This window comes from Fonsecaea multimorphosa, assembly GCF_000836435.1.
Source record: "Fonsecaea multimorphosa CBS 102226 unplaced genomic scaffold supercont1.27, whole genome shotgun sequence".
NCBI classification, from domain to species: domain Eukaryota; kingdom Fungi; phylum Ascomycota; class Eurotiomycetes; order Chaetothyriales; family Herpotrichiellaceae; genus Fonsecaea; species Fonsecaea multimorphosa.
The window spans coordinates 13,637-41,097 of NW_015971661.1; the positions used below are offsets into that span (position 1 = coordinate 13,637).

General features: G+C 52.3%; 9 protein-coding genes across 9 annotated transcripts; 6 read left to right on the forward strand and 3 right to left on the reverse strand.

Moving 5' to 3' along the window:
• Positions 1-370: 370 nt before the first annotated feature.
• Z520_09926 (uncharacterized protein) lies at positions 371-1,321 on the forward strand (the record flags this gene model as incomplete). The annotated part of the gene is made up of 1 exon (XM_016780420.1): positions 371-1,321. The coding sequence occupies one exon, from the start codon at positions 371-373 to the stop codon at positions 1,319-1,321; it is 951 nt and encodes a 316-aa protein (XP_016628339.1).
• A 767-nt stretch (positions 1,322-2,088) lies between these two features.
• On the forward strand, positions 2,089-2,958 carry Z520_09927 (uncharacterized protein; the record flags this gene model as incomplete). The annotated part of the gene is made up of 1 exon (XM_016780421.1): positions 2,089-2,958. One exon carries the CDS (start codon positions 2,089-2,091, stop codon positions 2,956-2,958), a length of 870 nt encoding a protein of 289 aa, XP_016628340.1.
• An 833-nt stretch (positions 2,959-3,791) lies between these two features.
• Positions 3,792-5,686, reverse strand: Z520_09928 (uncharacterized protein; the record flags this gene model as incomplete). Its single annotated transcript, XM_016780422.1, has 4 exons — positions 3,792-4,539; positions 4,630-5,023; positions 5,122-5,145; positions 5,200-5,686. The coding sequence occupies 4 exons, from the start codon at positions 5,684-5,686 to the stop codon at positions 3,792-3,794; spliced, it is 1,653 nt and encodes a 550-aa protein (XP_016628341.1).
• A 1,410-nt stretch (positions 5,687-7,096) lies between these two features.
• On the forward strand, positions 7,097-7,285 carry Z520_09929 (uncharacterized protein; the record flags this gene model as incomplete). The annotated part of the gene is made up of 1 exon (XM_016780423.1): positions 7,097-7,285. One exon carries the CDS (start codon positions 7,097-7,099, stop codon positions 7,283-7,285), a length of 189 nt encoding a protein of 62 aa, XP_016628342.1.
• A 1,608-nt stretch (positions 7,286-8,893) lies between these two features.
• On the forward strand, positions 8,894-11,140 carry Z520_09930 (uncharacterized protein; the record flags this gene model as incomplete). The annotated part of the gene is made up of 1 exon (XM_016780424.1): positions 8,894-11,140. The coding sequence occupies one exon, from the start codon at positions 8,894-8,896 to the stop codon at positions 11,138-11,140; it is 2,247 nt and encodes a 748-aa protein (XP_016628343.1).
• Positions 11,141-12,724: 1,584 nt separating this feature from the next.
• Positions 12,725-13,255, forward strand: Z520_09931 (uncharacterized protein; the record flags this gene model as incomplete). The annotated part of the gene is made up of 1 exon (XM_016780425.1): positions 12,725-13,255. One exon carries the CDS (start codon positions 12,725-12,727, stop codon positions 13,253-13,255), a length of 531 nt encoding a protein of 176 aa, XP_016628344.1.
• A 1,421-nt stretch (positions 13,256-14,676) lies between these two features.
• On the reverse strand, positions 14,677-19,484 carry Z520_09932 (uncharacterized protein; the record flags this gene model as incomplete). Its single annotated transcript, XM_016780426.1, has 2 exons — positions 14,677-14,801; positions 14,879-19,484. The coding sequence occupies 2 exons, from the start codon at positions 19,482-19,484 to the stop codon at positions 14,677-14,679; spliced, it is 4,731 nt and encodes a 1,576-aa protein (XP_016628345.1).
• A 1,428-nt stretch (positions 19,485-20,912) lies between these two features.
• On the reverse strand, positions 20,913-22,257 carry Z520_09933 (uncharacterized protein; the record flags this gene model as incomplete). The annotated part of the gene is made up of 4 exons (XM_016780427.1): positions 20,913-21,277; positions 21,330-22,037; positions 22,090-22,155; positions 22,206-22,257. 4 exons carry the CDS (start codon positions 22,255-22,257, stop codon positions 20,913-20,915), a joined length of 1,191 nt encoding a protein of 396 aa, XP_016628346.1.
• An 869-nt stretch (positions 22,258-23,126) lies between these two features.
• On the forward strand, positions 23,127-27,435 carry Z520_09934 (uncharacterized protein; the record flags this gene model as incomplete). The annotated part of the gene is made up of 7 exons (XM_016780428.1): positions 23,127-23,283; positions 23,342-23,868; positions 23,923-24,273; positions 24,325-24,459; positions 24,515-24,581; positions 24,630-24,761; positions 24,806-27,435. 7 exons carry the CDS (start codon positions 23,127-23,129, stop codon positions 27,433-27,435), a joined length of 3,999 nt encoding a protein of 1,332 aa, XP_016628347.1.
• Positions 27,436-27,461: the final 26 nt, after the last annotated feature.

The following is a 27,461-nucleotide window of genomic DNA, read 5'->3' on the forward strand; positions in this document are numbered from 1 at the left end:
TGGCATTTCCAGAAATTCTGTTGGGCACCAAACCCAAGAGATTGAACAGACCCAGTCAGAGCAGCTATGGAGACCTTGCCTCCCTTTCTCCCCTTACACAGTCTATCTGCACTGAAGGTATCGCTCGGCAAACTCATTGCATCCCCATATCGTTCCCGAAGAACCGCGGAGACCACAAAGCCGGGTGGGGAACCGAGCCCCGGAGACAGAGGCGAACGGCAAGTGACACCCGAAGTCGTGGAAGAAAAGCAGAATGCTGACAATGAGGAATATATACTAGCTTTAAGTCGAACCAGGCCATTTTGTCGCAGCGCTCAGTCTAGAACTTCTGCAAGTCACACAGATTATACGTGAAACAGGTCCATCCAACATGCCCAGCGTCACCAGGCTACAGATTACACCACTTGCCGAAACGTTTGCCTGTGAAGTCGAAGGCATCGACTTCTCCAAGCCGATTGACGATGGCCTTTTTGAGGAATTTAGAGATGCTGTCCACAAGTACGGCGTCGTCATCCTTCGCAAAACGGCGCTAGACGATGATTCCGCTATTGCCCTTGGCCGGCGATTCGGGGAGCTCGACAGCGTCAGGGCTCACCGACTCGCGGGAAGGGCAATGAGGATTCCAAACGACGAGATTTTCGACGTAGGTAACCTGGACGACAAGGACCAGGTCGTCACGGTGGAAGATCCCCACCGCACTTCGTCTGCCAATGGCAATGCGCTATGGCATGCAGATGGCGCTTTCAACCCCCGCCGCACAGGTGTTTCCATTCTTCGGGGTGTTGAACTGCCCCCAAAAGGTACCGGGGGCCATACGGAGTACCTGGACACCCGAACAGCATACAGCGACCTCCCCGAGGAAAAGAAAAAGGAGATCGAGGGTCTTGTGGGCTGCAACTCGCTGTTCCACAACCGAAAGACGGCGAACCCAGACTCGCCCCTTTTCCTGCACATCAACCCAATGGAACACCCTCTGGCGAAGCACAAGATTGCTCAATTGCATGAGCCCTCGGGCCGGATGAACCTCTACATCACATCGTACACTCACCATATCGACGGCATGGACCTCGAAAAGGGGCAAAAGTTGATCAACGAGATCTTTGATCATGTCAAGCAAGACAAGTACAAGTTTGTACATCATTGGCAGGACAACAATGACGTGGCGATTTGGGACAACTGTGCCGTGCTGCATAGGGCAACGCACGGGGAATACGAGGGGAAGTATCGGCGGGACATGAGACGAGTCTCGGTCTTCGATACCGGATCTACCGCTTACGGGGAGAACGATGTGTCCACATACTGGCAACAGGGTCTCCCATAGTCCCGGCCGACTCAGCAGAACAGTGGAAATGCTGGATTCAGGCCGAGTCACGCGTCTACACTCATGTTGAGGGATGGCGATGTTTTCTCGTGGGACTAGCAATGTTGGCAAATCCTTACCACTCTGCGAGCCTTTTGGCAGCTCGATTGAAAAGCATTCTACTTGGGAGATCCATTCTGAACGCGACAGTGTAATTGATTATAGGCTATGCCAGTCGCACAAGTTGGTAGCTTTTTGTGACTATTTCAATGCTAGGGAGCGCGGTATCTTGTACAACCCACCTTGAATTGTTTCGATAGCATTCTGTACACCTTCTCTATCATGCCTGAATGAGTAATATAGGTAACATAGCACAGCATACTGATCAGCAAGCCAACCAAGGCGTTTCCAGGAGATTCACCTGATCCGCCACACGTTCTTTCAGTTATTTGAGAGCACAAGGTTGTGAGCTGGACGGATATCACGGACCGAGCGCTCGTCGTAATATCCCAATCCAATGCCTGAAACAACCACCATGCTTTGGAGTACGAAACAACCGAGGTTTACTGCCCCGACACTGCGGACCATACTCACCAGCAGATTCAAGCAAACCCTGCCGGCCATCGAGCGCCGCCTCTCGGCCATTTCACCAACACACTGCCCGAGCTGCTGTTACCTATCTCCTCCATGCTAGGGGAGTGCATTTCTTGGGTGAAACCATTACTCGATCTACCGAAGCTCATGGACGTCTGACTCAATTGAAGCAACCTAGCACAATTTCACTCGCCATGTCCCTGTTCAAAGCGCAGACAGCCCATATACCAGCCGATGGAGGAGGCATTGCCCGGTTCCGAGACCATCATAAAAGGCTCGGCCGGCCGTTGCTGGGCACGGTGCTGACGGTGCAAGCCAACATTGTCGCCATGCTGGCCGCCCAGGCATTCGACTTTGTCATGATCGACATGGAACACGCTCCCATGTCGGCGGAGCAGATGACGCACATGGTGCACGGCGTGGTGGCCGCGTCCAAGGGCAAATGCCTGGCCATCGTGCGCGTCCCGTCTCACGACGTCGGATGGATCAAATGGGCGCTGGACAGCGGCGCGGCGGGCATCATCATCCCCATGGTCAACAACGCCGCAGAAATGGAACGCATCATCTCCCACGCAGTCTACCCGCCCGGGGGTAAACGGAGCTTTGGTCCCTTCAACGCCGCCTTCGGCCGACAGTTGCAGGGAACCCAGTTCGGCACGTACTACGACATGGCGCGGGACGACGGGGTCGCCATTCTCCCCATCATCGAGTCCGCCGAGGGGATCAAGAACGCCGACGCCATCATGGCCGTGCCCGGCGTGTCTGGCTGCTTTATCGGGCCCTATGACCTGCGTCTGTCCCTGGGATTGCCAGGAGGCGTGGACGGTCCCGAGCCAGAGTTCGCCCAGGCTCTATCCACCGTGCTTGCTGCGGCCGAGAAGCACGGCAAAATCGTCGGCTCCATGGCGACTTCGTCGGAAATGGTGGCCACGCGCGCGAAGCTGGGCATGACTTTCCTCCTCGTGACTCTGGACTATAGTGTTTTGGTCGCGGGATTTGCGTCGGCGGTGGAGGAAGGAAAAGAAGCTCTGAAGAAAGTCGGACATATTCCATCACGTCTGTAAGAGAGGAGGAAGTCGCCATTTAATCAAAAAGTGCGCTACCACTGATGTACGGACCCAAGATGTTGTCCGAATTGTTGTTCTTCAGCCACGGCTATCGGAGATCTGTAAAAGTGATCATGAATAGGACGTGAAGAATGGCACGATCGGTACCTGAATGCTGCGACCAACAACTAGCCTTGCTCTCATCACTGTATGCCAGCCCATGTATAACCTCGTCCCGTTGTGCAGTGCACTCCATCCAACATTTGGCAAGTCTTCTGACAACCGTATTTATCGCTATTTTTCCGAATGCCGCGTATACTTGTGGATACCCGAGTGTTTGGGGACCCACTGCCGATTGCCCACTTTTGGCCTCTTGTGGAGCCTTATTAATCCGGAAGTACGAGGGTACGTTCACGGGAGTAGCGCAGCCAGCCGACAACAGACTGGGATCCATACGCAGCACGAGATCCTTGTCGTACGGACCTTGTCGTACGAAGAAGCTGGATGGCTGGTGCAGAGAGCTGTTGTATCGTAGCTTTTACGTTCTGCTCACGGGGTTGAGGAAGGTTTCAGTTCATTCTTTTTTTGTTCGCGCGACAGGAACATCGTCAGCCTGGATCCACGATCGAAAATGGAGGGGAGGAGGCGCTTCTGAATGCGATGGATACTCGTGAACAGCGCATCGCTGGCTTTATATTTTATTTTATTTTTTCTCCTTAGTCGTGCGCTGTATAATGACTGGCTCGAGCAATTCTTCATGCCGCTCCACAAATTGAAGTAGTAGTATTTTGTTTGCCTATCTGTTTCCCATAATGCCGTGAGACTCTACCAGCAGCCAAGGCGGAAACAACTCAGAAGTCCTCTCGCAGGGTCGGCGACTCCCAGTTCGCCCTCAAGACGGTCCTGATGTCTTCGCGCCAGAAGAATTTCTGGCCCAAGGACTCAAGGTCCCACCACTCCCAGTCCCCAAGTTCAGGCATGGCCTTGTGCATCTGGGACACGAGCTGCAAACCTTCGGGATACATCTCGGTGGAATCCTGCGCCATGGCCCAGGAGTCGATGGCGACGAGCCAGATCCAGATCAGGCAGTCCCGCTCGGTGCGCGAGTTGGACACCCTGAACGTGGGCAGTCGAGCCGTCAACTGCATCGTGGCGGAATGGTAGATGCACGCTTTCGGCCGTAGGCGGTTGGCGCGGTTGGCGCAGTAGCGAAACAAGGCGAGCCAGATCATCTTCTCCAGCGACGGTCCTTCGGGTCCTTCGGGGTTTCGGAACGCCGTACAGGCATCCCAGAAATTCCATGCTTGACCCGCGACAGGCCCGTAGACTTTGGTTTTCTCCTCGCCTTGCCTTTCTCTGTACTCGTGGTCCTGGGGGCTCCAATCCCGCTTGACGCTGATTCTGTGGATGATTTGAAGCGTCTCGGAGGAGAGTGCTCCCGCTCTCGCCAGGTTCCGGAACCCGCACGGGAGCCTCTCAATTGTCTCAAGGTCATCTGGTCCATAGCGAACATGAGGAGCTTGTCGCAAAGCCAATTCTGCTGTGAAAGGCTGGGAAGAGGGTGAATCGGGCGGCTGGTCGCCGGAGAGGGATAGCAGGCTAGATGAATGGGGGTCAATTAAGAACCAATATCGAACACAAACAAACAGAGCTTTATCTGAGCAGGAAAAAGGCAGGACAAGTGCTCACACTGTCAAGGTTGCCCGAGCTGAAGTCCCCACTCCCAAGCGGCTGACGCCGCCTCGTGAGGCCACCATTTGGTCGACCTGGGCTCGATGCGCCTTGTATGCTGCGTTGTTTCCAAGACCTCTCTCAAACATGGCCAGGTACAGGATTGTCAAAATTGCGCCGTCATCCGCACGCGCGTTTGGTCTCGCCAGCCTGGCTCGCAGCTTGGACATTGCCCGTCCCGCATGAATGAAGGCGTCTTGTGGTAAGGGAGATCCAGGACATGCGATTGCAGTGTGCGCCACTTTTGTCAGACCCAGTAGCACGTGGAAGAAGTCCTCATATTTTGCCATGTTCTCCAGAACCCAATGTCCGTAAACATTGACGACGTTGAATGCTTCGTTGATTGAGGCAACTGTGACCAACGATCAGCGGTGCTCGGAGTTTCATTCACATGTAGTTAGCCAGTTCGCTCTTGAGGGGTTCTTTCTTTCTATACAACGGGCAACCCACCGGTCGGCATGACATAGTGTACAACTGGACTCGTGTTAACGCGCCATATTGTCCAAGGAGATAGACTCGTTCACTCACGGAAATCAATTGCGAGGGAGGCACCATAACGATCAGTTCCAGGAACGCAGTCGAACGGATCAACTCGTGCACCTCTTGTCCAATGCCATGGATTGGGAAACACAAATTCAATCTCTGGCGTGCACGGTTGTGCCAGGGAGCAGAGTGGAGAATTGTCGACGTCAGCCTCGGAGTCGTCGTTGTCCCGCGTCACGAGTTGCCCAACACTAATGGTCTTAGTCCCTTGGTCCTCATCTATCAACAGCTGCTCAATCCGTATTCGAGGGGAGTAGGGAGTATGGTTTTGTCCTCCGCAGGACGGAGGCCTTCCATTCTGCTTGCTCGATGCTGTCTCGGTGCAATGTCTCGGATGAGGTGGATATGTCTTTGACCAGCGATGCCTGAACTTGGCTGCGTGCGAGCGTGCCTTGGACTGGAGAAGCTCATAGTCGTTCTGAGATCGACTCTTTTCGGGGACATAGGGTATGTAAGACAGGTGAATGGGCATGGGGGCGACCAGAGGAAAGGGTCTTGGTGTTTCTTCAGATTCGGTATAAGACCAGGAGCCTTGGGACGATCTTCTCAGCAACAGCGTCCGTCACCAGAGATGATCTCGAGTAAAACATTTTCTGCTCCTGCGGTCGATCAGGCTTTACGCACAATGGACCCCGCCGGAGACGGTCCAAAAACACGGGATGGTTCTCTCAACCGAGGGGGAAATCTCTCCACCGTTATAGTGTTAGGTCCATTGCACGAAAAACGCTTGAGTGAGTGAAGCTCATCGCTCAGAGGATCACGCTCAAGGAACGAGGAGGATGCCCGGACGAATGAGCTCGAATGTCACGGTCTTACCCCGGACCACGAGGTGGGCCCCGATCGCAATGAGTGGCAGTCGATCGGTTCTCTTGTGTGCCGCTCGTGTGAAGTTCGGCACACGGGGTCGCTGATACGCTGCAACCGTTTCTCGATCAGGCTGTTAAACTGGGAACGAATGGTCGGAAGCTGCTGCCGCCAGCTATCAAGCTTCACCACTCAGCCAAATCACAGATTCGAGAGCCACGTCCGAGTCCGGAAGGAAGTGGTAGAACCTTAGTAATCTCCCGTTGAGCACCCCAAGAAGAATCCATGTTGGATGTGGCTGAATCTCAACCTTCTCAGTGACGCACTCTATGGCTTTAATTATAAGCAACTGCGGTCACAGGAGTAGAGGAGCAACAGACTCAGAACACAAAGGACAAAAGACTGGTTGCTGGCAACTGGTGGCAGAAGGAGATTTCCCCAAGCCGTGTCTTATTAATGAAAGCTTCGCTTGGTGCGGCCGCTGTGCCCGTTGCGCCTAATTCGGACCAGGGTGGTTTAATCGTCGGGCAGACCAGGTTCCCTGAAGGTCCTGCAAGTAGTCGGGCACAACAAGTTTGAATGTTGGCAGTAGCTTCTGGGTTTGTGTGTTTTCGTGGCGCTGAAGGCCATGAGTTCCATAGAAGGTACATATCAGGAAGGCTGAGCTGGTGCGGTGGAGAGCACCATGCATGGGAAACGGGTCTCATTTGGTTGATAAGGCTGATCCCCTGGTCGTTGGCACTTTTGGCACTGCAGATCTGCAACTGAGCCATTGACGGGAATCGTGTTCTTCATCCCCGAGTCGTCACGCTGGCTGATCGGACAGGATCGCCAGGGAGAAGCCTTGGAAGTGTTGACCATCATCAACAGTGGAGGCGACAAGGAGCATTCGAAGACAGTCTTGCAGTTCCTAGAAATCAATGACACCATCCGCTGGGAGAAGACCGAAGGCCATCAGCTCACCCCGGTCCAAGCGTGGACTAACAAGTCTAAACGTAAACGTCTACTTCTGGCGGCGACCTTCTCAATAGTTATGATGCTCTGTTGCAACAATACCATCACCTTTTATTTCGGCGACATGACCCCCAAAGCAGGTATCACGGACTCAAATATCCAACTCGAAATCAATATCATCGTGACATCTTGGAGTCTGAGAATCTCCGTTGCGGCTTCATGGGACACCGACCGACTTCCGAGAAACGGTTTCGCTTGTACCAGTCCGGGTCTACTTTCGCTCCTCCTGTTCGGTATGACGGCGAAGTGTTGAAAATCGACAGACAAGTGAGGCATTCATGGCACTATCGCTATGATCTTCCTCGACCAGAAACAATGACCCTAGAAACAGTATTGGTGATCAAGTCGCTAGGTATGCTGGCGAAGGTAACTAAGGCTCCTGTGTCCATATTTTCAAATGTGCAAGCAGTGTTGCGGGCTCAAACATATGAAGTGTGCTGAGGCTCTGCTAGGTGTCACTGTTGGACGCGGAAGAGAGGCACAGTCACTCTGCTTGTGGCCCGTGCACGGCAAGGACCGGCTGTATTTCGTCGGTTGAGGCTTGCCTGGACACCTAAAAATGGACAGCTATCGATCTAGATTTGGGTCTGCGGCTCTTCACAGGTGTTGCCCAAAGCCACAATACGAGCCGAAATTTACTCGGCTCGCTCCTTTCATTCAATATTGGCCAAGTCGAGCCACTAACAAGGGTTGAAAGCGAGTTTATTGGTTTTGTCAGATTTAGCTCTATCTCGGTTACCCCTAGCATCCAGCCTAGATGGATAGCTTGAGCTGACCAACCATTACTAACCGCATATGTGCCTCGTGTTCAACCTCTGCTAACTCCAAATGAAACTAGCTATCAAAGCCAGCCGCAGTCTGCGCTCGCGGATTGGGGGCGTAATGACGGGTCGAATGGGCTTCCTCAAAAAAGACTCACAAAAGAACAATACAGGCTTTCTTAATTTTATCCTACTTAGTTCCCGGCTGTTAGGCGAACGGTACTCGGTAATGTGTGCAATCCCAGACTCGGAGTTGAAACAAGTTCTATTATAGCTGTGATCCAGCCATCAGTGCGAACCTGTGGGCGCAGAACCGGCAAATCAATAGTATCCACTCTACCCGTGGGCGGCATTGCTAACGCTTTTGATAACTAGGCAATCGGTCGTAGAAGCATGCGAGCCACCGGGTCGAGTCACTAGGTACCTACACGGCTCTACGGAGTGGGGAGACAAGGCATAGGGATCACCCACCCTCAACTACGCAGTATCCTAATCTTGTTCACACTGCTCTTATGTTTCCTTAAGCCTAATGCTTTTTCAAGGCCAAAGAGAGAGCTCTTGACATTTTTATCTGGGTTGATTGATAATTGAGGGTCTTCCCCCAACCGACTTCGACGCTCGACGAAAGCCTGTAAGTCTCCATCCGTCTAAGGACCGTCATGTCGCAGAAGAGACAGGAAACGAAACAAACTTGCTAAATGAAGAGTAGATTGTCTAGAGCTCCCCCGTCCTCAACCACTTCAATGCGCCTTGCAGGTGTGCGACTTAGCAGGTTTGAGTTCTATCTACAGCGAAGGAAGTTCAAGAGTCCGGGTCCTCTTCAACACATATTCTCCGCAATGTTCCAGGCTTGCAAACCGCATCTCAATCGAACCATCTCTCTCTTTCCACAATAATCTCCCTCCAAAACTGCTCTCTGCCTCCGCTATCGCCTTACCTAGCAAAAGCTACGGTAACTTTTTCCCAGTCCCACTTCCAGAAACGACTACTCAAGCGGCAAACCATAGTGGTGTCAATTTTTAATATCAACATCGTCTCTACCTTCTCCTATCTCCTCGACAACTCCATCTCCTCAAGTCCACATGGTGCCGCCACCAGCCATGTGCAGAGTTACCTACCTGGTACTGGAACTAGTATGCCTACTTGCATCCATTGGTCCTGCTATCAGCGCGCCATCACCAGGGACCGTCAGCTTCACCTTTGAAAAGCGCCGCGCGGGTTTGCAAGATGTCTCTGGCCTGTACCGGCGCCAGCCCAAGACCGTCACCGCCAGCCTGTCCAACTTGGATATACTCTACGTCATTAATGTGACCGTTGGCACCCCCGGCCAATCTTTGTCTCTACAGCTCGATACCGGCTCTTCCGACCTCTGGTTTCCATCCGCTCAAGCAGAAATCTGTCAACAACAGCTTACAAATTGCCCATATGGAACATACGACGCCTCTGAATCGTCAACTTACCTCAACCTCGACACAAATGTTCCAGCTTTCGGGATCCAGTATAGCGACGGTTCTCAGGTCTCAGGAGTCTACCTCTCCGATAACCTGAACATTGGCGAGACCCAGCTGACAAACGTAACCATGGCCGCCGCCACAACTCTAAACACAACGAGGGCCATCGGCGTCATGGGTGTTGGCTTTGCCTCAGGAGAATCAGCGGCTGAGGCTGATGATTTTACATATCCTACTGTCATTAATGTATTAAAGAACGAGGGCTTGATCAATGTCCTAGCATACTCCTTATGGCTAAACGACCCTGATGCCAATACCGGATCGATTCTTTTCGGCGGCGTGGATACAGAAAAGTATCATGGCGATCTTATCTCTTTACCTATCCAGCTCGACAGCCAAACTGGCATTATCGATTCCTTCACCGTGGCGTGGACTGGCTTGACTATTACCACAGGGGCCAAGATATCAGACCTTTCTCCGAGTGCCCCTCAACCGGCTATCCTTGATTCTGGTACCACCGACACTTTACTCCCAGATGACGTCGTAAATAACATTTTTAACGGTATAGGTGTCGTAACCGACCCACAGTACGGTAACGTCGTACCCTGCTCTATCGCCGGCGACAACCTAACTTTTGCCTTCCAATTTGGCGGTAAAGGTGGCCCGATGATCAATGCCAGCTTATCCAGATTCGTTACTACGCTCGTGACCACCGACGGCTCTCAGCCAACGTTTGCAAATGGAGAAGTAGCATGTTCATTCGCCATCGGGAGTGCCGGGGCCAATCCGATCATCTTTGGTGATTCATTCCTCCACAATGCCTATGTTGTGTACGATTTGGATAACCAACAGATCGGCCTTGCCCAGGCAATCTTGAATTCCAGCACGGACAAGACAAATGTCCAAGCATTCTCAGTCGGCGGTGGCATTCCAAACGTTGTGTCCACAGCCTCGATGGCGAGTGTCGCTCAAACCGTCGGAACCCAAACCTCCGAGACGGCCCCAACTAACGGCGCGACTAGCAGATCTGCAACTTTCCAATTGACTCCAATCACTACCGGCAGTGGCAGCAGCACTACGTCTACAGCGTCTGGCACAGCTCCTCCTGGCTCTAGCTCTGGCTCTAGCTCTAGCTCTGGCGTCAAAATTGGAATTGGTGTTGCCGTGCCAGTCGGTGTGATTCTCATTGCTGTGGTCCTGGGAATCTTCCTTATACGTCGCCGTCGCGGAGTGCGAAGCAAGGAACGGCAGAAGCAAGCGAGCCAGCGGGATGACGGGCATGCTGAGGAGGTTCAAGAAGGCCCGGAACATCTAGAGACTTACCATAGGAAGCCCGAACTCGAAGCGGAGCCTGTCATTGATCCCACAATCAGAGGACCCGTCAAAAGGAAATTCGAGTTGCGGAGTCAAGGGACAATGGAAACCAGAGCAATGGACGATTCCAGAGCACCAGATATGGTCGAGATACCAGATACCAACACGCCATGGAGCCATGAGCCCAGAGACCACATGCCCCAAGAACTGCCACCCAACCAAACGTCGGAAATTATGACAGGCAGTTTGACAGAGCAACGAATGAAGCAGCTAAAGCAGCAAGCTATGGATTCTAACACGTCAACCTCAACATCGACGGCGGTGCCATCGTCCTCTGACCGGTTACTCAACCAGAATTTATCAACTGAAGAATCCGAGCTAGCTGAAGAGGCCGATTTAATTGTTCAGGAATTGGGTCTTCTCAGCCTACGCAGAAGGGCGTTAATGACGCAAGCCAGCGCGGTAGGAAAAGTACCTGCAGACGTTGAAGGTCGGAAAGGAGAGGAGTACAGGGAATTGGTCGAGCGGGAGGCGAGGCTGAAGCGACGACTGGATGAAATCGAACATCAAAGACAAGGGTAATATGGACTGACCCTTCCTATTTCCGCCCTAGGATGGCGATAATTTTCTCCTCTGTCGCGGGCATCATTCGCGCGCAAAGCAGGATTTACATCAAAAGAAGTGACGTTAGACGTAAAACCCTCCGACCTCGCCAGTAGGCCTTTTCATTAACCTAGATCTGGGCGTTGTGAGCATGGAAAACATACTTCCTACTTAGTTACACCTTTGGGGAGCTATGTAGCGAAGTCGTCCCGCCTCGCCCTGTTCCATTCCATGGGCTACATTGCGCTTGGGCAAAAATAGTAAGCAGCAAGGGTGAAGTAAGTGGCGCCCAAGTGGCAAGGGAGTTGCTAGACCTGAATGTGAAGCTTGGTGACAAAGACGGCATAAATGCAACAGCGCCTCCGAGACTCGAGTGGATTTTTGGTCCCTGTAGGCGAGAGACACGGTTCAGGTGGGCTGAGGCTGAAAGCCTTCAAAGGGCCCGGCTGTGGTTGGTTTGCCCCTGCCTGACACCCGGCAAACAAGGTATGGCTGCGCCGTGGTCTTTGTTTTGAGGCGGGCTCAGGGCTGATCCGGATTTCTGACCTTTTCCTCAGTCCCAAGCGGTCAAAAATGGTGTCTCTCTCCTCTCGTGTCACCCTTCCTCTTCTTCGAAATAGAGAGTTTTGAGCGTCGACTCGCCGTGGAATGGGCTGAACAAACCCTACTCCCACGCACCTGTTTCCGGACGGATACGGATGGGATTTGTACTCCAACCAGATTGGGTCGAGCGCCGGCAATGAGGTTGAAGCCTCAGGCGTTCAATATCAGCCGGGGGCGCTGGTGATGGGACTTCTCGCAGCCCGTTTCCGCACAACAAGGCAAAGAGGGCGCGGACAGGTTGGAACGCCCATCCGGAGGCCCAAATCTGTGCGAACTCGAGGGTTGTCGAAGAAATTGGGCGTCGGTTTAAGCGCCCCCTCCCCGTCCTCGCAGCCTTGTCAACGCCACCAGACTCGCCGGACAATGATGGGCGTATCAGAGACAAATCTCGCTCGACACGACCCTAAGCAGTGCGTGCATCCGGCCCTAACCCGCTGCTGCCCTTGTTGGGCGGTGTATTTAGCCCTGCCTGACGCCCCGAGACTGTCGATGACGGAAGATACCAGAATCTCAGGGGGGCATCTACACCCCCAAGGTTCTGTATTAAGCCTGACGTTCTCGGTTTCATATGGGAACTTTCTTCCAATCGCTGGAATGGCCGCTCCATGTGGTTATAAGAATGGAGATTTCAGTAAGCTACCGACGACTTTCTTTGTCTGGAGCAGCGATTGAAAACCTGCCCGTCAGGTTCCCCCTGATTACTGATCATCTTCCCTTCCAGACTCCCCCGTTGCCTGTAGTTCGGGCTTTGGTTGTGTCGAATGGCAATTTCCTGGCGTGTTTGGTTGTACAGGTGGCGCCAGCACCATCCTGCCGACGACATGTGTCGAAGTGCAAGAGCAGAGTCCGACGCCCACGGTCGGAGTGATAGCCTGGTAGGTTGGCAGCCGGTTCTTGAGCGAGGCTGCCAGGCCTAACGAGAAGTTTGGCAGTCCTTCCGATGCTCCGTATTGTGCGACCATGTCCCTATATTGGAGCGACGACTTCTACATGTATTGGGAGTGCAATACACAGCCGGTCGACCCGATAACAATCCTGGCTACTCCGACCATCACAGGTCACGGAGAGGTATCGACACAATACCTCAACGCAGCCTTTTCGGCACCGGGCGCAGCGTCATCTCCTACCACGAGTCAGTCCGGGGACAGTGGTAGTAGCGGCGGGAATGGAGACACCAGCAATGGGAATGGATCCAACAGTAGCAACCTGGCCGCCATTATCGGCGCCATCGCGGGCGTCGTCGCCGCCATAGCTGCGGTTGGGCTGTGGTTCTGCACCAAACGTCATTTCCATATAACACGGCAGCATGATATTCAGCGGGATCAAGAAGGAGGACATGGTCGTGATCTGGCGGTGCGAACGAATACCGGCCTGGCCAATCTCACTGGGGAGATTGCGAGGCCGTTGAACGTTTACATCAATGAGCTTCATTATCACGACCATACGGGGAGGGGAGCAGCGCAGCTATCGCAGCTGAGGTTGAACGGTTGATTCCCTGGCGAACCTTCCTTGGTCGACGAATCCAATCACCTCTCTGGGCGATGTACCGATCTAAAATTTGGTAGCACAATACAAAGAGCGATCTTCTGTTGTTGGCTCTAGGGTGGTTCCGGCTGTCGAACTGGCCCGCTGTGGGCCTGGCATTGACCCAAGACGAAAGGACGGAGGCAGACTCGCACAGATGATTCGACGACCACAGTAACATAACTGTCGAAAGCAGTTGCCATATGTGATCCTCTTGTAAGCCTTGTAATAGAGAGTCAGTCTGATGAGAGTCAGAGTCCCGGCTACATTCGCAGGCTTGAGCTAGTTGATCGCCCACGCTGCGGCTGGGTATGTCGGCCTCTTCGGTTGGACTAAGCAGGATCGATCGAAGAGAAAGAAAAACTATGAGGTTGCAAACGCTGAAAAGATTTCTAGTGGTAGAAGTGTGTCTAGCACGCCAAGACCAAGGCTGTGCAATACTCCCTAGGTATCTAGGTAGTAATCTCTTCTCATTTGAGGGTTTCGAGAGTTGACGACTGCACACTTAGGGTGTCAAATATGGGAGGGAGTAATTTGTGCATACCTACGGAAAACCAGAGCGGGCGGGACTAATTAGTGCAGCAACCTAAGACATCAGTTGGGAGATGGACTCCACCGCAATACCCCCGTTATCGTTACTCCTGAACTCCGCACCCCACAAGATACCGAGTAGGGATTGAATTCAAGTATGATGATTGGCTGCTGAGACTTTGAGGGTCGGCATAGTCCACTATGTTACAGAATAATGTCGTGGAGTAAAGGACTCCATCCCCCAATACTTGTCCCCTTGATGAAGAGCACAACCTTCTCCTTCTCCAACACCGCACATTACTCATATTTGAAAATGCCGACTTTTAGCTGCCGCAGGTTGGGGGTCTGCGGGTCCGGCATGACAGAAACAAAACGATGGGTGGAGGAGGAGCTTTTGTATGAAGAATAAAAAAGAGACGGAGAGAACCAATTCAAGGCTAGGCTGGACCCGAGTCTTGTTGGTTCCTATTGTCTCCAGCTCCGTCCTGACATTAACATTGACATACATGGTCAGAGACAGCAGAAATACGCCGCGCCCAAATCCGCAATTCCTTCGCCAGAAGCACACGACGCCCAAGTGCTCTTGTAAACTCCACAGTGCTATGCCCAAAAGGTGTGTATAATTATTCGCCTCAGCCTTCTTCGCTTTGGCCTCTTTGCAGAGAAACTCCCCGATGATGAGCATCCTTGCTCTAGCTCTTGATGCTTCATCGCTCAAGGTCGGAGCCATGGACGCCAACAACTCATGGATTAGGTGCTTGTTTCCTCCACGTGTAATCATCAGAAAACGTTGCTTTTGAATCTCGCTTCCGCGATCAACATCTTCCCGGACCGGCGCCGGGACCAAGTCGACCACTTCATTGCGCCGTCATAGCTTCAGGCTCACCCATCGCACCGTCAGGAAGACCTCCCTGTTCTTGCTGAGCCATAGCTTGAGCGGAGACAATTTCCGCCAGCCGTTTGAGACGAGGTGTCTGGAGCCCTGTTTAACCTCGATGTTAGTCCAAACAATTGCTTCAAATAGGCTAGTAAGAGGTGGGTGGTTCGGGCAATACATACATGATGGAGTATACGTCTCCAGGGCGGTGATGACTCTCGGCTCAGCAATCTCATAGGGCCCGCTGTCTTCCATGTCTACGGGAGCTAGCAACAGCACATCGCTCTTCTCCGTAACTCTTGATGCGACAGCTTTCATGATTTCACCATTGATGGGCTGTTCATAATCGGCGACGAGATACTGATTGAGTAACTTCTGGATTTGATTTGGTGACAACATCCAGCAGATATCCTGGATGATTTCGATGTCATTGAGAGTTGCTTTCTTGAGCTGCAGCAGCTTGGTGGCCTGCATGAGATGCTCGAGTTGTAGAGTCCCCTCTGGCATGTCGTGAGACTTGCACCACTCTTCGATACGAGTGATGTTGTAGTTGATTTGCAGACCGCGTTTCCACGACAAGAAGTTGCGACGCATAAGCAGATCATTGAAGGCCGTCACGCCCACAAGCCGAAGGAGTTCAGTCACTGTTTGGGTGATGATGCTGTCTTCGAGATAGTACGCTTTCATGGCCTTGAAGACGTTATTCAGGAGGCTGAGGAGGTTGTCCATGCTATAGGCCGGAGTATTGTTCGAGGGGAGCAATTTGCCCAAAAAGCGGTTGCTCTCATTGGTGACGAAACCGGGCAGCGACTGCGATTCGATGATGGCGGGTACAATCATCTTGTGCAGCTTCTTCTTCAACACTTTCATCCAGGTATGATAGATGTTGAACTCAAGAGATTCCAGGTCGTGCTTGACAATCTCAAGCAACCGGTCGTACTCGTAATTGTCGGTCTTTTGCGCCTCATACCAGTCTTCGGCGAGGAAGACAAACGACAGCATCTCATGGACGTTGGACAACCAGAACGCCCCGGGGTTGATAGCTTCCTCGCCTTCGTGTTGCATGACTTCTTGCTGAATCGACTGCATGACATTGGCGAGGAAGCGCTCTGATTCCTTGACAAAGCCGTTGTTCCACATCTCGGACGTTACCAGATTGATAAGGTAAGACGGGAACAGAACCTCTTTGTCGGTCGGGGCAGGATTCGCGCCTGGTTGAGGGATCTTGATGCCTCGGATGAGACCCATGGTGACTTCGTCGTTGAGCTCTTCTTCCTGAGCAAGTAGGTTCTCGAGCTCCATCTCGACACTGTCCAGACCAGGGTTGAATGTGGAACCAGAGAGAGTCTTGGCATGAGAGTCGATCGCCATCGACACAGGACGGGCGCTGTATGCTGCACTGTATCTGTCGAGTTCGCTTCGTTCGGCAGCCCCTGCACTGCGCCGCTTGAGAGGCTTTTTGGAGGAAACGAGGTTGATAAGGCCATTCGCGAGCTGCGAGGTGCCATTGGCATATTCGCCGTTGACTCCGTTCGCAACGGGTGGAGGTGGCGCCCGTCGGGCAATCTCAAGCTGATCCTGCAGCTCGTTGATCTGTTGCCGCAGAGTGCCTTTCTCATTTTCGTGCGTGGATACTGATTGTCGCAAGCTCTCGAGCTCCGCATTCGAGACCTTCAATGACTCCCGAAGCTTCCGCTCCTCTTCTTGGAGTCTCTTCGCGTTGCCCAGATGTTCATCGTGGCTGGCTTGCAATTTGGCATGTTCTTCCTCCAAGGCAGCTAAGCGCGCTGCTACAATACCAGCCTGGTTTGCCTCACTCTGGAGCTCGCGCGACCGTGTCTCCAAAGCATTGTGTCTCGACCTCCAAGATTTCAGCTGATTCTCGTAATTTTCCAGTTGGGAAACCAACGACTTGTTCTCTCGCTTGAGCGCGCCAAGGGACTGCGTAAGCTCCACAACCTTGTTTTCGAGTTTGTAGGAGATCTGTTTGAGATCGCGAGCCTCTTCACGCATCTTCTTATAGTCGCGCCGGGCGACTCTGCCGCGCCATAAATTCTGTACAATGACGACCTTTCTGCGATACTGCCTCCAGGCACGCAATGCTCGCCATGAACGGAACGCTCTTTGGATGACGACCGCAGCGTTCCCAATGCGAGTCTCGAGTATATTTTTCCTGCAAAGATAACCCTTGGCGATGGATTCGAATAGAATGAGATCGTTCCTGATTCGAATGTATTCTTTGCGCGCTTTCTGTCCTCGCCATACTCTTTGAATGTCTGTCGCCGCCTTGGTCCGTCTTGTTTCCTCGGTCTTTCTTCGAGCCAAGAAGGCACGAGTAGCAGCCTGGAAATTGAGAATTGACTGTCGAGCATCGAGGTATTTGTGCCGGTAGTATTTTGCGCGCAAGTTCTTCTGGATCATGATGGCACATTCCTTCAACCGAGCTGAACGAAGGTTCTCCAAAAAGGCCAACATGCCTGCTCGGAAGAAAATTTTGGTAAGACCAAGTTGGTACTTGTCGGACTTTTCGTGGGCAAGCTTTCCCAAGGCTTTGACAAGAATGTTCTGCGCCATCGTACGGATCTCGGTTGTCCATTCATTTGAACGGCACAACATGTAGTACCTGAGAGCGAATTCTTCGTACGTCCATCGTGTAGGATAACCGGCCGTGCTGATGCGGACAGTTTCCAAAACACCACAGGCCCGCAGCTGACTTAACACCATAGGTCCTTCAAACTTCCACGATTCCTTTGCCTCGTTGGGTTTGATACACCGAATATAGTGTGCGTCGGTGGAGTTGATGGTTTGCATGAGTTCAATGAGAGAGCTCTTGAAAATGCCTCCCAGAGTCGGTTTGCGATTAACAGCGACACCAACTCGGCGTCCGCCTCCGGGGGCAACGGTCTTGGAGGATGTCTGCGCGGTGTCCTTTTCTCTCACCGCCGCAGCTACGTCCAGCACGTCAACCAAGAAGGCATTTGTAGACTTCTTAAGCACTTCCATCTGCTCATCCGGGACAGTGTCACGGTTTTTGTCGATGAACCCATCAGACTCGTAGGTAACATCCAGTGCATAATGACAAACTGTAAATGCCGACTTTCCGAATCTGGGCTTCTTGTAGAATTTCTGCTTGTCTGCAGCAAAATGATGATGCAGTTTGAGGACAAATTGGTCGTCCGAGCCCATAGGCAATCGAGATTCCTCGTCCAAGAGAGACAAAATACCGAGTTTCCCTTCGATGAGATCGATACACGGTTGATTGTCGGAAAAATCAATAAAAGTCCAGTCGATCTCTTCACGCATGTATTCTTCCTGTTCAAGTTTAAATACATGCTGATTGAATTCCTGCTGGAGCTTCTCGTTGGCATAATTGATGCAGAACTGTTCGAAGGAATTCTTTGCAAAATGTTCAAAGCCGTAAATATCAAGCACGCCGATGAAAGTATTCAGCCGTTGGAGGACATCATCAGTTGCAAGACCGTGATTGATGGTTTCCACCAGCCAGTCGAACAGGCTAGAGTAGATGAACTTGGCCACGGAATCACGCACGACGGTGGCCTGCTGCTGTGTGAGATTTGAGGTGATTTTCTCACCACGTGTGATGAGCTGCTTCTTGACCGTCCACTTGGCAAAATCGGTCGCATCAATGCCCAGTATACTGCAGGCCTGAACCAGCGAAGGCTCGCTGGCGGAGAGGGTCGAGTCTGAGCGAGAGGCGGTGATTTTGATATTTCCGATGTGCAGGAGAGCAGCAAGGACCCGGAAGATCTCCTTTTGAGTGGGCCCGGAAACGTTGATTGTGGTCAAGGATTTTCTCGTGGCTGCGAATTCGGCGGCATCGTCGACACCATCAATCATGGGCTCATTGCCTTGGTTCAGATAGTCGAACTGTTCCACGGGCAACAAGCCCAACTCTTGTTTCTCCTCCTCGGTCGCTCCGGCGACAAGTTGGTAGAAGATGTGGTAATTCCTCTCTTTCAATGGCTGAAAGACAAGTCGTGATCGTTCAAGCAAATATGTCCTTATCCGGGCACCAATGATGTCGGTGTTCTGATCAAACATGATTTCAATGTATTTTCCAAATCGTGAAGAGTTGTCATTTCTCGTCGTTTTTGCATTGCCAAAGGCTTCCATGACCGGATTAGTAGCCAGAATTTGCTCTTCCGTCTCGCTGATGGCATCTGCTCTGGTTTTTGTCCCCTTGCTAGTCTGCCCGGGCGCCCCTCGAGTTGCAAAATACCGCATGATGTATTTGGCACTGACCGTTTTCCCGGCACCCGACTCGCCAGAGACGACGACAGTCTGGTTCCGTGAGTCCCGCAACATATCTGTGTATGCTTCCTCGGCAATGGCAAACAGATGGGGTGCTTGTGATGCTCTTTGCTTGCCGGCGTACACCTGCACCATCTGAGGTACGTACAACGAGTCCACCCGTGCAAAAGGGTTGGTCGCTATCAGCACAATCCCGCTGTATGTGTAGATTTCTTTCTGCGCATATCGGAGCTTGATTGCCTGCAGGATCGCCGGCTCGTTCAGATGGGACAGGTTGGTCAAGTCTTCGGCCGCCTCGAACATGGGAGGGTTCATGAGCGGAGGTAAGGAAGCATTGTGAGTGTCGAGGAGGGCAGTCTCGGTGGTCTCGACTGTCTGCTTGGACTCATCTGAGAGGCTGAAGATGAGGGCGATCTTCCCGTCACCCAGGTCTTTTCTCTCTGCAAGCTCACCGGGAATGAAGCCCTCGGACTGGTTGGGGAACCAAGCCCGAGTGCCAACCTCCCAGCTCGCCATCGTGGGCGGTTGCTGATGGACGTATGGATAGGACTCTCAACTGCTGGAGATGAGGACAGCCATGTGTATTCGGAGACTGGGAGGAGAGTTGGGGGACGAAAGACGTGTTCAGAAACACACCACGGGGGAATCTGGCCCTCCCCCAGCGTGAAAAGGAGCGACGAGAATTAACGATGCGTGCAGTGTTCCGGGTGAGAGATGAGAGAGATGGGATCAAAGTTGGTGTGGATGAGATGTTAAACTGACCATCCAAAATAACGGTCTCTAGGGTTCGCAGGTGCGGCTGTGAATTCTTGGGGGGACTCTCACTTGACGTGCGAGGTGTCAGAAAGTTTCTCAGGGACTCGGGTCTTTCTAACGAGACGCGCTCCCCCATGCGTCCTAAGCACAAGCACCAACTACTAGCACCACTACAAGCCCGCAACAGAGCCAAAGGAACCCCAAACGGCCGTCGCCATCTGGCGCCTTTCCCCTTTGTCACAAGCGCGAGCTCCATCCCTCTCTGATTCCTCAGCCCCCCTGGGCCCTGGCACCAGCCTCTGGGTGCCTGGCATCCAACTGGCATCCACCTGGGCCCTTCAGAAATTGTCCGCGATGGGCTCAACAAAAAGTGGCCACCCCCTTTTTTTCACTAACATATCATCTGCATCCTCGAGGGTTGGTCCGAGACGCTTGTGGCAGCCTTCCTTGCGTCTTCCACGAGATCTTCCCCCGGATGGCCTAAAACCGGACATTACAGAGATCTTAGTTGCAGGGAGACGACGCCGAACTACCGACCAGACCTGAGATAGGATGCAGCCATGGTCTCTCGATGGCAATGAGATGGCCGCCAGATCAGATCCACTAGCTAACACTGTCAATAAGGATACGGCGAGACGGATACCTGTGTGTCTCTGGGCAGGTCAAGACCCTTTTCTCGTCAGAATGTGCCATTCATTACTGTGAAGTCGGCTCGCCACGTAGTACGGAGTACATGAACCAACTCGCCCTTTTTATTTTGTCGCCGATGTCGAAGTCACCTGCTTATAGAGACTATCGGTATCTAGACGTGGTATTGCTGGGATACTGGACTCGCATTGTCACTGACTAAAAGAAATCTGTTGCTCTTCTCTGTTGTGATGATACCCGTGAACGCCGTCTTCAGACTTTGGACCTTAAATTCATGTAGGGAGTGGTAGAAGGACGCCGCTGGACTTTGCTCGCCCGCTGTGCCCTTCGACCTATTATCGACGAATCGATCAACACAGCATCATCCTCAGAACGCCCATTATGCCTGGAGCGGGTCATTCCGGGACTCGATCCCAAATATTGGAACCGTATCCTTCCGATCCTGCTGCATGCAACAACATCACGTAGACCCGCTCGCCTGCTGCTCACAAAGCACATCTGCCCGGGTTGTAGATTCATCAGAGGATTGCCCGGCTCCATTTACTGATTCTTACACTCTGAGGTTTGTTGAGACCGAGGCTTCCCACCCTCTTCCTCGTCGTCTTCGTCAGACTCGGCTTCCTCCTCATCCTCGTCATCCTCGTCGTCTTCGTCCTCGAACTCGGCGTCTTCGGCATCCTCCTCGAATTCCTCATAGGCCAATGCCTCGCCAGTGAACCAGTCAATGGCACGAGGAATGAGTTTCTCTTTGATGTCCTCTCCCAGTTGATAATCAAGTTCGAGTCGTTCTTCGATGTCTTCAGCGAGGTCCTCTTCGTCTTCCGTCGGGGCAGCGGGCGGCGAGAAAAAGTTGAAGAAAGACTCGGTGGGTACAGTCTTCTTGATGACCCGGGTCTGCTTGGTGTCTGTAGTAGGTGTCAGCGATTAGCAACCACACAAACCAAGGTTGTGGCTTACTCTTATTTCTCTGCTTCTTGCTCTCCACACGGACAGTAAGATCCTTGCCCGCTTTCCAGTCGATGTTGTCGCCCTCGGCGTGGTCATAGATGAAGTCGCCTCCGTAGCCGCTCTCCTCTCGGTAGTAGTATGTTTTTGAAATGGTCTTGTTGGTGAAGAAATCGTTGGGGGCGAACTCGAAGATCAAGCGGAAACCTGGGCGATCGAGGTATTCCATGCGGATGTTGGTCAAGGACCGGAGGGCTTCTTCGTCTCGGTCCGTAATGAGTTCGGCCAGCGAGATCTGGTTCTTCATGGCAGAGAGCCAGAATTCCGGGATACCCTTCATGTCCTCTGCGGCTTTCTCCTCCTTGTCTGCATCTTCTTCGGGCTCTTCTTCCTCCTCGTCGGCTTTGCCAGCCTCAACCTCTTCATCGGTAGGTTCTACCTCGCCATTGACAATGGCAGCACGCTTTTCGTAAAGTGGAGTGAATTTGGCAAAGTATTTCTTCTCCAGCTGGAGGACTTCTTCTTGGAATTCTGACTCCAACTTGGCGTGGTCCTTCTGGATGCCCTTCAGTCCCGTAACCCGGCGGCGGACGGGAGCCGGCAAGGATTCGATGTATCCTGAAGATCGGCCGACGAGGGAACCGAGCTTTTGCTGCATCATGGAGACAAGCGCGGGGTTCTTTGCAAATATCGAGGCGGCGGCAACACGATCGAGATCCTCTGTAATAGGTTAACTTTCAAGACGGAGATGGCACGTTTTGCAGTTTCTCACCTTCAGCAATAGAGCTCACGTTAGGAGCAGTGGCGTGTGAGGAAATGGGCGCATTAGATGCAGGCGCTGGAGAACTGTGAGCGACATTCAACATCTAGCGAGAGGTCAAGACGTACTGTTCTGCGGCGTAGGCGCGGTCAGATTTCTAGCCTTGGGTATTTCGGCCATTTTGCTCTCTATTCAAAGGGTTCAATTTGAGGTTGAGTTTCGTGACTTGTTGAGGGAGAAATGCAAACGTTGAGTTGACGTTGGGCCTTTCAAAGCTTTTCGCCTTTTCAGCTAGCGGTTTCGTGGCTGTCCGAGAGACACTCCGAGAATGATTTCCAGGGAGGCTGGAAGAAGAGCGTTCCTTTGCTCCGGAGTGAATGAGGTTGGCAATAACAGAGAAAATAGAATGGAAGGATTGAAGATTTTTGGCCAGGCCGCGTCAAATGCACAGCAATAAATCAGTTTTGCCTCCGAGTCCCACGCTTTTGCTGGTGGGGGGAACCGTGCGAACTTAGCGCAGTGCCGCTGCGCCGTATCACCACTGACCAGTTGAGTGAGTGAAGGAGTGAGTGAGTGAGTGCCCCAAGGCCCGAGGTGTCACTGGCCTGCGGTGCCTACGCCAAAAAATACATAGTAGTCCAGCTATTCTACAAGGTACGTCTCAGGCAGAGGTTCGAGATGACTTTACAATGGTAAACCCCTTGTATATTTACATAAGTACATACAGCACCTTGTAACAATCATTCAGTCGTAGTTGTTGGCCTTTGTTTTGGGCACAAAATGATAGAGACAGTACCTAAGTACCTTGCTACTGGGCGCCTTTGAGTGTATCTCGTAGAAAAAGGGCTGCGGAAAACTTCTGCCCGCATCACGCATAACATCATACCTTCCAACTTGGCCCCCAATTCACATCCAGATCGATGTCATCTACCTGGTACTATTCCGCGTAGCTGCACCAAAACACCCATCATTCAAATGTCACATGCATTTTTCTGAGTAAAGCATGAGTTGAGACGCGAGGGAATATTGTGCCTGTGGCACTTCACACCATGGACAGCAGCTCGCATCCCGAGGGCGCACCTCGACGCCCCTCGAGGAGGAGCTCGAGTGCGGGAAGAATGCACAGAAGAGATTCGAATTTGAGCACTGCAAGCATAGTCAGCGATGTCGAGATGTCGACCACTGATGTCTTTTCCGGGCCCATATGTAAGTCCTTGATTCAGCGGATGACGCGTAATGGATGCGCTCTGACTTTGTTATCTAGCGGAATCAGTGCCTTCTTCCGTGACGGGGTTCGCATACCAAACCCCCCGAAGGCGAGCTGGGTCGATCAGTTCGTTCACATACTTTACAGAGCAAGACCAAGACTCGCCGCACGTCTTCTCGGACGAAGAGGCTGTTGAAAGCGACGAAGAGCACGGCCACATAGCTGCGGAGGACCGAGACTTGGAAGCTGGTCTTGAGCCTACCACATCCCACCGCAAGAGCTCAAGCAGATACCGAACGTCGGCCGACGAACCGCTCCTGTATAGGCACGATTCGACGCGGAGTGACACCCAGAGACACGAGGATGGCGGCAACTTCAGTCAAAAGCTATACATTGAGAATGAGGATCTGACAATGGCTATAGCTGGATTTACGACGTCCACTATCGGCTATTTGGCTTACCTGGCCATCTGTGTCTTCACAGCGGGTATCGGTTATCTCGTCTTTCGCTGGGTGCCTCGGTGGCGCATATCTCTCGTTGGATCTTCATCACCCCTCAGAAAATGCTCTTGGGTGGTCGTAGAGGTGAGCTATGGCCCAGAGCGACAGCGTCCCAAGAAGAAGGCTAAGAGATTTCAGAATCAATGGGGTGAATTTACGGTTCATTATGTGGCTTCCGAGGATTATGGGCATCCCATGTCATCCGTTTTCACACGCTCCGGCAAGGAAAAGCTCAATGGATATCGATACGACAATGACGCGGAGTTGCGGCGCCTACGGTATCTTGACTACAGGTACATGAGGCTCTTGTATTACCCAGTTGAAGATAAATTCGTCCTGAACAACGACTGGTGGGATCCACAATGGGTGTCAGTCAAAGCTCTCCGCGAGGGTCTTGACACTGAAGAAAGAGACCCGAGAGACCAAGTTTTTGGCAAGAATATGATTGAGATCCAACAGAAGACTATTCCGGAGTTACTCCTCGACGAGGTCTGCCGCTCCCAAACTCTGTCATTCCTTCAGCGCTGACTTTCGGGCAAGGCTTTTCATCCCTTTTACATCTTCCAGGTCGCCAGTCTTATCCTCTGGTCAATGGACGAGTATTACTACTACGCCGCGGCAATCTTTCTCATTTCTGTCTTCTCCATCACCACCACTGTTGTAGAGACTCGTTCGGTACGCGTTGTCATGTTCCCAGCTCGGGCTAATGGAAATACTGATGGCCTCACAGACAATGCGACGATTGAGGGAGATCTCGCGCTTTGAGTGCGATGTTCGCGTTCTCCGCAACGGCTTCTGTGAGTTTCTCTGTCCTCAGGATCAGGTCGGTACTGACTCGGGTGTAGGGCGTGCCGCGCTTTCAAGTGAACTTGTCCCTGGAGATGTATATGAGGTCTCTGATCCTTCTCTATCACAGCTTCCCTGTGACAGTCTTCTCCTCGCAGGCGATTGTATCATTAATGAAAGCATGCTTACCGGTAAGTTCCAAGGACAATTGCCCATCTCCAAGCTGACTGTGCAGGTGAATCTATTCCTGTTTCAAAAATCCCCATCACTGACGAAGCCCTGCCATACATTGATCTTGGTGCAACGTCAATCCATCCAAGTGTGGCTCGTCACTTCCTTTTCTGCGGCACGAAAATCATTCGTGCAAGGCGACCGCAAGATACCGAGGACGACGAGGCTGTTGCTCTTGCTATGGTGGTCCGTACTGGATTCAACACAACAAAAGGTGCTCTTGTACGATCCATGCTCTTCCCTAAGCCATCAGGCTTCAAGTTCTACCGTGACTCCTTCCGGTACATTTCGGTGATGGGTATCATCGCGGGGATCGGGTTCATTGCTTCATTCATCAATTTTGTTAAGCTCGGTCTCGCCTGGCATCTGATCATTGTCAGAGCATTGGATCTCATTACGATCGTGGTGCCTCCCGCTCTACCGGCCACTTTAACTATTGGAACGAACTTCGCCCTATCCCGACTCAGAAAGCAACAAATTTTCTGCATCAGTCCACAAAGAGTCAATGTCGCCGGAAAACTGGACGTAGTCTGTTTCGACAAGACTGGAACCTTGACCGAAGACGGCCTTGATGTTCTCGGCGTACGGCTTGTACAACATCCAGAGATACGCTTTGGGGACATTTTGGAAGAGGCGCGAGAGCTTCTTCCCCCAGCTTCCTACGATCGTGATCCGACGGTCGACTATCGAGTCAACAAAAACATGCTGTACACGATGGCTACTTGTCATTCCCTTCGGCTGGTCGAGGACGAATTGATCGGCGACCCACTTGATCTCAAGATGTTTCAATTTACCGAATGGTCGTTTGAAGAGGGTTCCCGTAGCACGAGCCACTTTATCGAACCTGGAACCCATCAAACAGCACCAAGCGTGGCACGTCCTCCACATGGTTTCGAGTATGATTTGGAAGATTCTCAGGACAATGAGAACCCGGTGCGCGTCGAACTGGGTATATTGCGCTCCTTCGAATTCGCCTCGCACCTAAGACGAGCCAGTGTCGTTGTGCGGCAGCACAGTGACCCAGGTGTCAATATCTACGTCAAAGGTGCACCGGAAGTCATGAAAGACATCTGCACTGCATCAAGTATTCCTGATGACTTTGACGACCTGCTGAACTACTACACCCATAAAGGTTTCCGAGTCATCGCCTGTGCTTCGAAATACATTTCGAGACTCAGCTGGGACGACGTTCAGAACATGGAACGTTCTGAAGCTGAATCACGTCTTTCGCTGATCGGCTTTATCATCTTCGAAAACAAGCTCAAGGAAATCACGACTGAAATCATTGAAGAACTGAACGAAGCGAAAATCCGTAATGTCATGTGCACGGGTGACAACATTCTCACTGCCATCAGCGTGGCGAGGGAGTGTGGCATCATTGATCGCAATGCACACTGTTTTGTGCCTCACTTCATTGAGGGTGACAAAATGGATGGCAAAGCACGTATCTGCTGGGAAAGTGTCGACAATCAAATCTATCAACTTGATGAACATACTTTGCTACCTGAGCCATTACCAGTCGAGGATGACAATGCAGCTCCATACGATGCAATCGCCATCGGCGACTATACCCTGGCAGTGACTGGCGATGCGTTCCGCTGGATCATCGATTTTGGATCCACAGAGGTATTGCAACGTATGCTCGTCAAAGGCGCAGTCTTCGCTCGAATGTCTCCAGATGAAAAGCACGAGCTTGTTGAGAAGCTACAGAGCATCGACTACTGCTGTGGGTTTTGTGGTGACGGTGCCAATGACTGCGGTGCGCTCAAGGCTGCAGACGTTGGCGTCTCACTGTCAGAAGCTGAGGCATCTGTCGCTGCGCCGTTCACCAGCCACATCTTTGACATTTCCTGCGTGCCCGCCCTGATCAAGGAAGGCCGTGCTGCTTTGGTAACCAGCTTCTGCTGCTTCAAGTACATGAGCTTGTACTCGGCCATTCAGTTCACGTCTGTCAGCTTCCTCTACGCGTCTGCATCGAACCTGGGAGATTTCCAGTTCCTCTTCATCGACCTTGCGTTGATCTTGCCGCTGGCGATCTTCATGGGCTGGACCGGTGCATATCCCGTCCTGAGCAAGAAGCGTCCTACCGCAAGCCTCGTATCACGAAAGGTCTTGACCCCGCTGCTGGGTCAAATTGTGCTTTCGGTCCTTGTTCAACTGGTCGCGTTCGAGACGGTCCAACAACAACCTTGGTACATACCACCGCGACTGAACAAGGAAAAGTCCAACGTCGACAACTCCCAAAACACGGCCCTCTTTCTGGTGTCGTGTTTCCAGTACACACTTTCTAGCGTCGTCCTCAGCGTCGGGCCGCCATTCCGACAATCCCTGGCGACGAACGTGCCCTTCTGCGTCACGATTGTGACGGCCCTGCTGATTTCCTTGTACATGCTCCTCGATCCGGCCAAGTGGCTGGCGGACTTCATGGACCTGACGGAGATGGCGGCGGACTATGAAGTTTTTCTGCTGGTCTTGGCCGTGGCTGGCTTTGCCATTGCTTATCTCGCGGAGCAGTATTTTTTCCCTCTGCTGGCGAAATACATTGGGCGGCTCAAAACGAGGCTGAGACCGGGACACCCGAAAAAGAGGAAACAGTACAAGCTCATTGCCGAAGATATCCACATAAATACCTAGGTATATAGAGGGGACTGTATGTATGT